The sequence below is a fragment of the Delphinapterus leucas genome, chromosome 15 (genome assembly GCF_059928025.1).
Source record: "Delphinapterus leucas isolate spDelLeu-1000000601 "Yukka" chromosome 15, BTC_Dleu_Yukka2, whole genome shotgun sequence".
Classification (NCBI taxonomy): domain Eukaryota; kingdom Metazoa; phylum Chordata; class Mammalia; order Artiodactyla; family Monodontidae; genus Delphinapterus; species Delphinapterus leucas.
The window spans coordinates 41,280,367-41,294,091 of NC_143143.1; the positions used below are offsets into that span (position 1 = coordinate 41,280,367).

Genomic DNA, 13,725 nt, shown 5'->3' on the forward strand with positions numbered 1-13,725 from the left:
ACCTCTGGACTTGCGTCTCAGCTATTTCCACCCCAGGAGCTCCAGGTTGCAGGAAGCAGATGCCAACCGACCAGAGGGCCACAAAAACAACAGAGAGAAGTCAACATTTAGCACCTCAGTGACAAATCACAGTATGAGAAGGGAAAGGTGGTCAGTTTTACTTCTACAGAACAGTTACTGACTGCTCCCCTCCTGACGGGCACAAGGAAACCTGGGGTGAGAGCATCTGCCCCAAGGGGCGCTGCACAGCCTCCTCCGGCCACCCAGATCTCCCGCCCCCTGACCCTCATGGCCTCTGTCCACTCCTCAAACACTCTAACTTATTTCTGCCCCAGGGCCTTTGCACCTGGCTCCTTGCTCTGCCTGGGACACTCATTCCCCAGGTCTGCACTCGGCAGGTGCTGCCACATTTTTCAGATCACGGCTCAAGATGTCATCTCCCTCATGAGGCCACCAAGACTGCCCAAAGGCGTGGAACCCACCCCCTCCAGCTCTTCCGTTCCATCCTCCTCCCCTGCTGTAATTTCTAGACGGCATCAAGGGTTATCAGAGCTGATCCTCTGTGTTTGTTTGCTTGTTGTTTTGTGTGTTTATCTTCTTGCATCTTATTCTCTGTCGTATTCCTAATGCTGAGCACAGCCCCAAGGAGGTCTGAGGGGACGTCAGAATGTGGAGGGAGAGGAAGAGTAAGAGTGGGCACTGGGGGCATTTCTGCTGCGTCCCGCTGGTCGGGTCACATGGTAGAAACATAAGGTTGGCATGGCTCTTGCATTATGGCCGGAGACAGACAAAGTGACAATGGTGAAATGAGGGACATGGCAGACAAGAGGGCAGAGAGGGATGAGGCGTGAGAGGTGGGGGCAGATGACAGAGAGAAGCCACTGGGGCCGGGGGTGGGGGGCGGGGGAAGGGAGGGGGAGAGCTGCGCTGAGCCGGGAAGAACGTGGGGTCGGGCAGGGGCCAGTTTCCTTCCAGGCAGCGGGCCCAGGGCCCAGGGTGCAGGCACCAAGGCAAGAAGAGTCAAGAAGAGTCGCTATGGAGGTCTGCGAGGGCGGTGGTGTTCCTGACATGTGGAGGGCTGCGGGATGTGGGGATGAAACATATCACCCACTTGCTCACCAGCACATGCCCACGGGGTACCAACAATGTACCCGGCACCAAATGAGCAGCACAGAGGACAAGACGTACAGGGTGACACAGTCCCTGCTCTGAAGGAACTGGCAGCTTGGTGCAGCAGGCAGGGGCCCACTCATGGACGTCCCTCTCTGGCAGCAGCACGGAGGGCAGATGTGCAGGTCCAGGCTCGGGCCATGGGGGTCGGGGTGGGGGTGGGCTGGGGAGGAGGCCAAGGGAGCCAGCTGTGGGAGGGGTGGCCCCGGGCAGCAGGCGGGAGTGATCGAAGGCCGTTCAGGACCCGGTGACCAGGACCATGGTGGTGAGGAAGGGAGAGTCGACTATGGCTCCTAAGATGGGCAAGAGAAGGAGGACAGTGGGGCTGAGGGCAGGAACGCAGGGCCCGAGCGCTGATGCTGCCGCTCCCCCATGAGGACGCCGGAGTCTGTAAGTCTGGCTCTGGCTTAGCAGAGTCCCACCCCGCTGCCCACACAAGCTCCCACCCGCAACAAACGAGTAGCCGAGTGGACTTCTCCAGAGGCTGCACAGCACTTTGTTCCCATCGCTGTCATGGCCAGAGGCTGGTTTTTATCGACACCCCCTGGCGGGCGCTTCCCTAGCTTTGCTGCCCATGCCCTTCCCGTGCCTGAGGGGACACCTATGTCAACCTCGCCAAGCGCTCCTGGAGGGCACGGTTCCAGCAGAGCAGAGCCCGGAGACGGAGCCATGCAAAGCCCACAGGCAGAACTCGTGCTCCCTGCTGCCAACTGGACAGGTAGGGCCAAGCCTCCTCCTCCCCCCCACCCCCACCTCTGTTTCTTCTCCTCCCCTTCTCCCCCTCCCCTCCCCCTCTTCCCCCTCCCCTCCCCTGAGCTCTCCTCCCCCTGGTAGAGCCCCAAGCCCCCTAAGGCCCTCTTCCCTCCTCCTCCTCCCTCCTTCTCCCCCTCCTCCCCACTCCCTCCTTCTCCCCCTCCCCCTCCCCCTCTTCCCCTCCCCCTCCCCCTCTTCCCCTCCCCTCCCCCTCTTCCCCCTCCCCTCCCCTGAGCTCTCCTCCCCCTGGTAGAGTCCCAAGCCCCCTAAGGCCCTCTTCCCTCCTCTTCCTCCCCCCTTCTCCCCCTCCTCCTCTTCCCCCTCCCCTCCCCTCCCCCCTTCCCCTCCCCTCCCCCTCTTCCCCTCCCCTCCCCCTCTTCCCCTCCCCTCCCCCTCTTCCCCTCCCCTCCCCCTCCTCCCCTCCCCTCCCCCTCCTCCCCCTCCCCTCCCCCTCCTCCCCCTCCCTCCTCCCCCTCCCCTCCCCTCCTCCCCCTCCCCTCCCCCTCCTCCCCCTCCCCTCCCCTGCGCTCTCCTCCACCTGGTAGAGCCCCAAGCCCCCTAAGGCCCTCTTCCCAGAATGGCTGCTCACCATCCCCGTGTTCCTTAAGGCTGCTCTTTCCTCTCTGGCCCTCGGTTCTCTTATATAGATGTGCTCCCCCTTCCAACCAGCGCGGCGACACAGGCACTGAAAGGTGAGGGAGCTGCCCCAGGGCCCACGACTTCTGTCCAGGAGTTCTCCTCTGTTATTTACAATGTTTAAAGGGAGGCCAATCTGACTGATCCTGGCCCTCTGATTTCTCAGCAATTCAAGCTGGAGCAGGTTCCCTGGCCTTCCCCTTAGTCGCCTTCTCTTTTATTTCTAAAATGGGGGAAGCAGCAGTGTCCACAGGGGTGGCGGGATTCCATGGCTCAGTCCGTGCACTGCGCTGGGACGCCCCTGACAGGGCTCGACACGGCAGGTACATTCTCTCCTGCTGCCTTAATGTTTCTCCTCATAATTATAGAAAAATTAAAGAACTTTTTGAAAATTTACAGAAATACTAAGAAAAATCTGGCCCAGCATGAGGTGAGCACGCAGCACATGGCAGCTCTTCTTACTAACAAAGCCAAGGAAGAGAGACATCCTCAAAGTGCCCAAGGCCCCACTGACGTGAAACACTCAGGCTGTTGCCCAGGAGCTGTCCGGTCTCTCCTGGTCCCGCCGAGGAGGCCAGGGCATGAAACCCCACTTTCTTGTCACTCCAACCCACAGGTGACAGGCATCCTGCTTGCCCCAGGAGCTGCCCAGCCACCAGAGGAACCCACTGGGCCGGTCCACGAAGCTCAGGCTATGGACAGCCAGGCTGCAGCCGCCAGTGGGTAAGCAGCCATCGGCGGCTTTGCCAGGACCCCTCACAGAACGTTCAACGTGGGTTTGAGAGAAAAGATTTCTGAATCAAAACTTCTCTGTAATGTAGGGGGAAATAGAAATGGGGCTAATTCAAACTGAAACGGGTTGAATACCTGGGAAACAGCTTAATGTCAAATACACATGACGAACTGGCAATACCTTCAAAGTGACGCCTATCACGTTGACGGCCTCTCTCAGCTGAGGATGGTTTGTGCCCTGTGCAAGCTCTTCACAGATCCAGACCCCAAGGGAGCAAATGGCAATGCACCTTTTGAAAAAGAAGGAGACAAGGAGGAAAACTCTCACGAAGAGATTCATTTTCTTGGTATTTTCAAAAGACAAAATATTTTAAGCCTTGTTTACAAAGTACAAAAGTTACAGACACATTAACAAAATGTCTTCTTGAGAAAAAAGATAAGGTACCCTCAACAGACCAGTTTTCAGGACAAATAGAAATATTCATAATGGTTAGTAATTAAATATTTAATGAAATAAATGATATATTTTCTGTTAATTGTCACAGCACATGTATCACTTATTTTTGCTGAAACTAATTTTTTTATTACAATTTCTTGCTTCAGGATATTTTTGAGGAAGAATCAAAAACATGAATCTTAGAAGATTGTTGGAAATTGAGTTTGTAATTGTTTTCCTTACAATAAAATACACAACACTTACCAAAAACAGAGGACAAATCCTGTATTTTATCGTAAAGAATACCTGAGTACAACTTTCAAAATAAGTTTCACTGTTACTTCTTTTAAAAAATGTGTTAAGACAAAATATTCTTTAAGTTGCATACTCCTTTAAAAATTACCTTCCTCAATTATAAGTCAAGATTGGATAGTAATTCTCTTTGGAATTGATACACTCTACTATCTTTTGCAATGATCAAAAAGTCACATTCTTCTGAATGTTTCCTGAATGCATGTATATGAAATTTAAATGCTTGCCCCCCAACCTGCTCACTTTCTGAACAAAAAGGGGCTTCAAACCACTACTTGGAACCAGACGCTTGCTGTTATATGTAATATGCTGTTCTCTGTAGCAGGAGGTCACATCCAGGGCCAGTCAAACCGGACACACTGCCCATCCCTCCACACTGAACGCCCCTTAAAGGCCATCAGTATAATTCAGCAATTAAAATCAAGCTATTTTGAGGTTTTAAAACCACCATACTTCACTGGATTCTCACCTCTTTGGATCAGAATGGACTAAGTGCTTCCGAACCAGTTAATTAAAACCCCTTTGGCGACCAAGTCACCTTCTACCAAAACTCCCTCGGTAACAGCTGTGCTTTTACCTCGGTTACAAGGTGCGTGCCGGGCCTTTCTTGTTTCTCCGGCGCCGGCATTAGACGGAGCTCCACACCTTCCTGACTGTCTAGAATTGTCTACACGTCTCTCTTCTCTTGCCCAATTCCTAGAAATTGCCCTTTGCATCTTAGTCTATAGTTATTCCCAAGAACTCTATATTCTTTCCCAAAGCCTCTTTATCTTCCCTCAGCCGAACTCAGACTGATTGTTTGACCCATGAAAACTATACCACTTGGAATTATGCCCCAAATCATACTGTTACCATTTTAAGAGCTGCTCTTCCTTTGAGTGCATGTGTGTATATATACGTGTGTATATTCTTTTTTTTCTTTTTTTTACGACCCATTAACCTATTTGTTAAGTGCAATTTGTTAAGAGCTCTCGTTTCTAGGAACACCTGCATTTCTCTGTAACTATTAGCCTTGTACTATGGAGAATACTGTGACCTGTAAAATGGTTTTATAACCTAAGCTACTCTCACCTGCCTTGAGTTTTAAGCCACACTTGCTTATAACAGCTCTTCCTGCTATTTTCTCTCTTTGAAATTCATCATTTAACACCCTCATTTAGCATCTTCCTATTCTTACACTCCCAGTGACTCCTCATGTTCTCTATATCCCCAGGATGTCCTCTGTGATTGTGAATGAGTTTTATCTATCAAGACTCTTTTTTAAGCTACTGGCAGTATTACCTTACTCTCAGTCTGTATCCCAATACACTCTCTTAATACTGTTTGCTACTACGCCATCTCATACCACTCCAATGTATACAACAAAAACCTCTTGCTTTTTCTTCATTTTTCTGAATTACTATCACTCACAATTATAACTATATTCTCTCTCAGTTCTCCTCCATTTATTTGAATCTTGATCATATTTCAGTCTGCTTGCTTATCTACACTCATATGACCTTAACTCCTAACTCCTAACTCCTGCCTAACTGCCTAACTCCTTTTACACACAACTAAGAAAGACTGACCGTATTATACATATTTCTATTCCACTTTTAACTCCACAGGAATTTGGCTTTCTACACTAAAGGAAAAGAGGGAAGAAAGATACGGCCAAGACTCGTTGAAGGTCTGAATGGAGCAGGTGCGGGTAAAGGAGAAATCAAGGATTTTCCCAAGTTTCTGAATTGACAGTCTGGGCAGATGATGGTGACCAGTACTGAGATGATGTCTGAGGACAGTTAGACCCAAGGCTTCAGTTATGGTTGTGCTAAGTTTACATGTGTTAAGACACCCAGGTTGAGATATCAAGTAGGCAGTTTAATATAAAAGCCTGAATACTTAAGGGGTTGACAGAAGGGGCCAGGAAAATAAATTCAGTATCATCAGCAAGCAGATGGTGTTAAAAAAGTCTGGTGAAATGAATAAGAGCACCTGGGAACGCCATGCAGAGGGAAAGACAGCCAGCCCTAAACCCCGAGCCACTCTAACCCCCAGAGGTAGGTAGAGAAGGCAGACAGGAGAGGAACAGCTACAGTGACAGAGGAGCAAAAGCAGAATATTACATTCTAAGGAACTGGCATCGTTCAGGAGGAGGATAAAGACAGACTAAGAACTAGCAAGATAAGTATGCATATTAAAATTTCTAAGGCAGCCTCTAAAAGAACTGAAAGTCTATGACTTCTAAAAAAATAGAGGTAGTAAGTGGAGTGTGAAAAAAACACAATCACTCCCAAAAAAAGGAAGGAAGGAAGGAAGAAAAGGTGAGTGAAAAGAAATGAAGGTAAAAAAACAGGAGAAAATGAAAGAAATATTGAAAAAGACAAATAGCAAAATATAAAATAAGATGAAAGAGTTACATCCAAATACATCAGTAACTACAGTAAATGCAAATGAACTAAAGCTTCAGTTAAAAGCTAAAGATCAGACAGGATAAACACATAAAATCAAGTATGTATAGCTTTTGCAAAGACATTTAAAAGAGAAGAATACAGAAAGGTTAAATTTAAAAGAAAATATTATTTTAAAATATAGCTGAATCAATATCAGACAACTGGTCTTTAAGATAAAAAAATCACCCTTAAAGATAAAGGGGTCACTACATAAATATAAAAGATTTGATTAACTATAGAGATAGGATAATTTTACACTTCTGTGCAGCTAATAACATAGCTTCAAAATATATAAAACAAAGACTGACAGAAATACGAAGAGAAATATATAAATGCACCATAAAATTGGGAGATTTTTAACATATCTTTCTCAGTAAATGATCTAGATGATGAAAAAAATAGAAAGAATATGTAATATTTGAAACACATGATTTAAAAAATTAATCTAATGGACACATCTAGAACACTACACCCAACAACTGAAGAATAGTATATACATTCTTTCAAGCATATGTGGGACATTTGCAAAAACTGACTACATATTGGACCATAAAGCAAATCTCAACAATTCCAAAGACCAACAACATTTTTGATCCACAATGCAATTAACTAAGACATCAGCAGCATAAAGATAAAGAGAAGTAACCACATTTTTGGAAATTAAGAAATATATTGCTCAATAAATCATGACTCAATGAAGGAATCATAATGGAAACTGGAAAAACTTTGTAATGCAAAAATATTACATATCAAAACTTAAAGAACTCAGACAAAGTAGCACCTAGAAATAAACATATGGACTTAACTGTTCATATTTGCGTAAAAGAAAGGCTGAGAATTAATATACTAAGTATACAACTTCAAAAGTGAGAAAAAGAATTACAGAATGTAAAGAAAGTAGAACAAACATTAAAAAAAGAGCAGAGAGTAGGAAATTAAAATATAGAATAGAGAGGTTGAACAAAGACAAAAGTCTCTTCTTTGAAAAGACCAATAAAATTGACAGATATTTGGTAAGACTAGTGAGAAAAATCAGAGGACACACAAAAAGTGTCAGAGATTAAAAAGTGCTTATAGCTATAGAAGTGAAAGAGATAAAAGATAGCAAAGGGATAATGGAAACACCGTGGATGCCACAATGTTTCAAAACTTGGAATGGACAAGTTTTTAGAAAATTTTAGTTCATCTAAACTGTCAAAAAAAACCTTTTCCTTAAAATCATTGAAGAAAATGAGTCCGTGGTGAACCTTCTTATAAAGAAAATACCTTGATAGTTTTACTATCAAGGTCTATTAAATAAATACACAAGACTATCAAGTCCAATTTTACAAAAACTCTTGCTGACTGAACAGAATGAAACAGCACTTCGCTCATTTTGTGAGACTATATAACCTTGTAATCAAGCTTGACAAGGACAGGATGGGGAGAGAAAATTAAAGGCCATGAATATAAATGCAACTTTCCTGAACAAAATGTTAGTCAAATCAGATCCAGTGCTGTGTAAACCAAGTTGTGTTTATCCCCAAATGCAAGGTTATTTAATATTATCAAATTGATTCACGAATTTACAGCTTCTGGTAATGGCAGACTAGAAAATTGTGACTGAACCGTCCACTGAAGGTAAGTGAAGAAGTTAGACAAAATACAAAAGAAAAAACCCTTGAAAATGATCGGAGAGCTAACAAGACAGTGCAAGTGCCCGCTGCTCGCTTGGAACCGGCCCGGAGGGAGCAGGACACGAGCAAGAGGCGGAGCTGGGCTTCTGGTGACCTTACAAGCTTGGAGGTTGAGGATCAGAAACTGCTGTGCCCGCCACCAGTGCTCCCAGCTCCGGGCCTCACCTGGGGAGAACAGATAGGAACTTTTCACTCTGTACGTGCCCCAGAAAACCTCCTATCTTGGCCACAGACTGCCAGCAACCTCAGATGCCTGGTGGAAGCAACCAAAATGTTTCCAGACATTGCTGAATGTTTCCTGGGATACAAAATCACTGCCGATTGAGAATCACTATCCTGTAAGTACATCATTTTTATACATTTCGGTTTATCCTTCCATTTTCTTCCTTGTTAAAAATACCAGGGAATACACCTACGTATTCACAATCTTGCTTTTTCTTACACAAAAGGTAGCATGTGCTACACACAATCATCTACACCTTGTGCTTTTCACTTAATAATGGCACCTTTGAAAAAATTAATAAAGCATTTTCCCCACATAGTTCTTACTGTACTTTTTAGTGTAAGAGTAATGTGAAAGAATAAGCATTTTTAATATTAACTGATGACACATGAATGTGTATCCTAAAATTCTAAACTAGTTTACCTTTTATTTAGCATTTACCTTGCACTCTCATTTGGTTCCTCTGTGGCATTCTTCAGTAAAATACTTATGAGGTAGTGCTAAAAACACAAAATGACGTAAAATAAAAACCTTGTTTAGTAGTTGATTTCCCACATGTTCTGTCCTCATTCTAGGCAGTGAGGGGCCACTGAAGGACTGGGGGAAGGACACAAGGGGCTCAGGGGAGCAGCATGGTGGTCTCAGCCGGGGGCTCGCAGGGCTTTGAGCCTGCCTAGGGGAGAGCTTTTCTGTGTATACAATAAAAACCAAGCAGAGCAAATGACTCTTCGTCATAGGAAAAATCTCGGTTTTCTTTTACTTCCACTGGATTACACATCGTACACTGAATTACACGCTGTACTTGTGTACTATAGATAGATAAATTGATTTGAAAAGCATTTTTCTTTGCCCCAAAGTCAGCTGAGGAGAGACTGTTTAATTTTATTCTCCAAGGATTAATTTAGAACCTCAAATAGTAGTAGTATTTAATCAGGCCAACAATGGGCTTCAATGTTTTGCTTATTTCAATTATTTCTTATAAATTCATTTGATGCACTAATGCAGCATAGTTACACTAATAAAATTATTACAAAGAATGATTCATTACATAATCATGATCCGTAGGCATGATAAACAGATCTAATAAAAAACACCCGAGGAACCTAACCATCGCTCTCCATCTAGTTCATTTAATCCTCCCAAAACCAGCCTTCTAAAAAAACAATTGATACATCTAAACGATATAGCCAAACTTTCAGGGATAACAGCTCAATGCATAATAATGGAAGAGAGAACCACACAGCTCGAGTTAGAAGATGCTAACCAGGGCTCCCCTGGTGGCGCAGTGGTTAAGAATCCGCCTGCCAATGCAGGAGGACATGGGTTCGATCCCGGGCCCGGGAAGATCCCACATGCCGCGGAGCAGCTACTGAAGCCTGCGCGCCTAGAGCCCATGCTCTGCAACAAGAGAAGCCACTGCAATGAGAAGCCCGCGTACCACAACGAAGAGTAGCCCCCGCTCACCTCAACTAGAGGAAGCCCGTGCACAGCAGCGAAGACCCAACACAGTCAAAAATAAAAAATAACTAACTAAATAAATTTATAGAAGATGCTAACCTGAGATTCGGTCATTGCATCACGTACCTTGACATCTTCCGTTCCCCTGGTGACTTCAGTAACTTCGGGCACCGGCTGCCACAGAGGGATCTCGCGGTAGGTGTTGGGAAAGCAGACCAGAGACCCGAGAATGGTGAGGGCTTCCAAACGAGGGGCCTGCACACGGCAAAGGGAAGTGAGACACACATTTTCCTTCTGGTTATAAACGTTAGATAAGCAACAATGTGTTTTACTTTTTCATGATTTTGAGGCAGCCCTGCTGGGGCAACGGCATCAGGGGTGAAGTTTACTGTTTCCTGTTTTACTTCATTTTTTAAATACAAAGATTTGAAACTACTAACACCAAAATGTTCAGGTTTTTCAAAGTTGGTCAGTGAGCACACAGCTTCTCGTTACATGACCCCCACAACACGAGACCCACCAGTTCCCATCCAGGCCTGGTCTCACCCGACCCCGCACGGCAGGGGATGCAGCTGACAGCTCCCGTGCACCTGGGAGCCCTTCCATCGCTTGGACACCTTTCTTGGTTCCCCAGGGGACCTGACAGTCTCCTTGCTGGGACCCCTCGCCTCCTCAGGATATAGACTCCAGGGTGCTGAGTGCAATTCTCGGCCCTCTTCCCTCCGAGATCTACACTCAACTCATCCGGGATGTCCAGACCCGAGGGTTTAAATGCCTCCTACGTGTCGCCGACCCCTCAGCACCTCTCGGTAGCCCTGGCTTCCTTCCTGAGTCCAGATCTGTAGATCCGACTACCTGTTTGCCATCTCCAGTCGGGGTCCAGAAGCCATCTCCCCTGACAAGCGCCCCCTCGCCACAGGGTGCTATGGTTCTGTGTGACACCACCCAGCCTCCATCACTGCCCCCTTACCTGCTACCTGTACCTTCCTCTATTTTCCTGTTAAGAAAATCTCTAAATGTAAAAGTAGACAGAATGTTATATCCATGCACCCAATGCCTAGACTCAAGATGTTACCACTCTTGCCTCATTTATCTCCTTTTCGTTTTTTTCATTTCAATATTTAAAATTTGTTTAAAAGTTTTCCACTTTCAGTTTTAAAGCAAATTCAAGACATTGTGTCATTCCACCTCTGTGTCCTCCAGCATCCCTGCTTTGGGTTTTCCCTTGGTATTCATCACTTCCTGACGACGCGTTATGTATTCATTTGATGTTTGCATTCCCCACGAAGACGGGGGCAGACAGTCTTCATCACTTCTCTCCCCCGAGGATGCCCAGTAAACACCACCTGGGGACAAGGTGGTGGCTGTGGCTCTCATTCACGGATGGACAGGGCCCACCCTGCAGGTCTCCGCGTCAGCTTTGCTTCTTCCATGAAGGCTTTTCTAACAGATGCCTTCCCTTCCAGCTCTCATCATGCAGAATTAACTGGTCCCACACTGGCACCCCTCTGGGTTCTGGAGGTGCTTCTATTGTGGCTGCTAGAAACTTATGTGCAAATATTAACGCTTAGTTTACCTGTCCGATTCCCGGAGGATGGGTTCCCTGTCACATTTACGCAGGCCAGGTCCTGGCATATAGTACGTCCGCAGTCAGTGTTTCTCCCACAGACTTGTTCTTTCGGCCTTCACTAACGGTTCCCTTGACCCACCATATAGTCTTGGTTTGAACCTCGCTGAGGCTGATTTTTTCCCCTGAGTCGTGTGTGACTCTGTAACCACTGGATACAAAACAATAGCTCCTACATAAAATAAAGAGCTGTCACGCAGCTTTATTCAAAGAACGGAGTAAATCTAGATAATTTTTTTGCCTGGGTACTGGGCCTGTGGTGAGCCCCAATTTACACACAGAAGAGCGAGGCCTGTGAGTCTGTTGCCCCAGGATGGATGACTAGTACCCACAATGCTGGGAAGGACCCTGGGCCTGGCTGGGCAGGGCTGCAGGATGGAGAATGGGGAGAGAATTACATGTAATATCCCTCGCTGTGTGCACATCAGGATGCATCCACTCTGCCGCTGGTGGACTTTCGGATCGTCTCTAGTTTGGAGCTGTGATAACAATATTTGCTGAGCACGATCTTCCCCCACCTCCTGGGTACTTGTGCACGCGTTTCTCTTTCCCTCGTGGCCTCAGCAGGCAGATCTACGTACCAGGAGTCCTCCAGGCTTGTCATTAACGGAAAATTCTGACTGAGCAGGTGTGTCCCTATCCGAACACCTCTCACTAGTTCTCCTACAATTTTAAACCTCAAGTTTAAACTCAGAGAGTGATTCAAAGTAATTCAGAGTTATTGTTCCTTTATGTAATATAAATCTTACACTCACATTCTCATATTTTCTCTCTCTCTCTCTCTTTAAACAAATGTTTTGGAAGGCCACTTTAATAGCTCATCTAGTCGAAAGATAAATTTTCACAGAGAATGACCACCGTGCATGATATTATCACTAGAAAGGGCGCCAGCATTTTCACAGGAAACTCTCAGAGCAAGTAAGGAAAATTTCAATAAAGTATTTTCCTTCCTATATCCTGTTTTTTCAATGTTTTTTCCAAAGTTTTTCAATTTTTTTCCCAAAGTTTTTTCAATGTTGATTTGAATGGTTAAAAGTAAATTAGAAGGTTCCTTGAGAATGATTATCCTACAAAAAGTTTTTCAGAAATAAGTATGAAAAGTTGTCATAGTCTTTACAAAAAAGAAAAACAGTTGAACAAATTCAACATTTTCCTTCTTTCTTCCTTCTTTTCACTCATCCATCCCTTTTGCTCCTGTCTCTCTTCCCTCCTTCGCTTTTTAATTTACCCCTAGAAGAAAAAGCGCATGAAATACCAGCTATACAAAGCATTAAAAAAACAATTTAATTCAAAACCCAGGGTTGGAGTTTGAATTTGCCCTGCAGTGAAGAAATAAGTAGAATAAGAAAGTAACAACGTGTCAAACAGAATTTAGGTAGCTAGATACTCACACTGATTTCAATAGAAGTGCCTGGCAAACAGTAAAGCTAGTTTTATTTACACCATTTAAAGAAGGGAAAACTGGCTCTGAACAGTAACAGCTGTACAGAGCACAACTGTGAGAGGCCTTTAAATTGAAATGGGTGAGAGTGTCCTCTCAAAGGCGTTAATACATCGCCCTAATAGTGGAGGTAAAGGTGGAGACTACAAATCAATTCTTTTCGTAGCCCTTAGCGCTCGCTTAGCCCACTTGCTTCTCATTTCTTAGTACAAGAATTCTGACAGAGTTTTATGGCATATGAATACAACGATATATATTAATTTTCTGGTTAAAAATTTTAGTGTTCTAACATTTTAAGAAAATATTTTCTATTAGACTTATAACTAAGACTTAATAATAGAAAAAAAACCTTATTGATGATGTACACTTAAAATTCTCTCTTGGGCTTCCCTGGTGGCGCAGTGGTTGAGAGTCCGCCTGCCGATGCAGGGGATACGGGTTCGTGCCCCGGTACGGGAAGATCCCACATGCCGCGGAGCGGCTGCACCCGCGAACCATGGCCGCTGAGCCTGCGCGTCCAGAGCCTGTGCTCCACAACGGGAGAGGCCACAATGGTGAGAGGCCCGCGTACCGCAAAAAAAAAAAATCTCTCTTGACCACAGACATTAGTGTCTGTGCCACCATTTACTGAAAAATGCTAACAAGATTCTAGGAGACCAGTCCTGCCTCTGACTGTGTAAATGTGCTGCAATAGTAGTGAGGACATGATTTCTCACACTCTGGCCTTTTGATGAAACGCCTTTCCACTACCAGTGTGTCATCTTATCCTACAATTTCACACATCAGCTGCCAGGGCATCTACCCGAGAGCCCGGTTTCACGTTGCACTA

At 45.3% G+C, this 13,725-nt stretch overlaps 1 protein-coding gene across 1 annotated transcript in view; it reads right to left on the reverse strand.

Moving 5' to 3' along the window:
* RALGAPA2 (Ral GTPase activating protein catalytic subunit alpha 2) overlaps positions 1-13,725 on the reverse strand; it is a 264,917-nt gene that overhangs the window by 99,726 nt on the left and 151,466 nt on the right. The window contains 3 exon segments of the mRNA XM_089896513.1: positions 3,473-3,581; positions 8,812-8,870; positions 9,955-10,083. Coding sequence (XP_089752639.1) covers positions 3,473-3,581; positions 8,812-8,870; positions 9,955-10,083 — 297 coding nt within the window.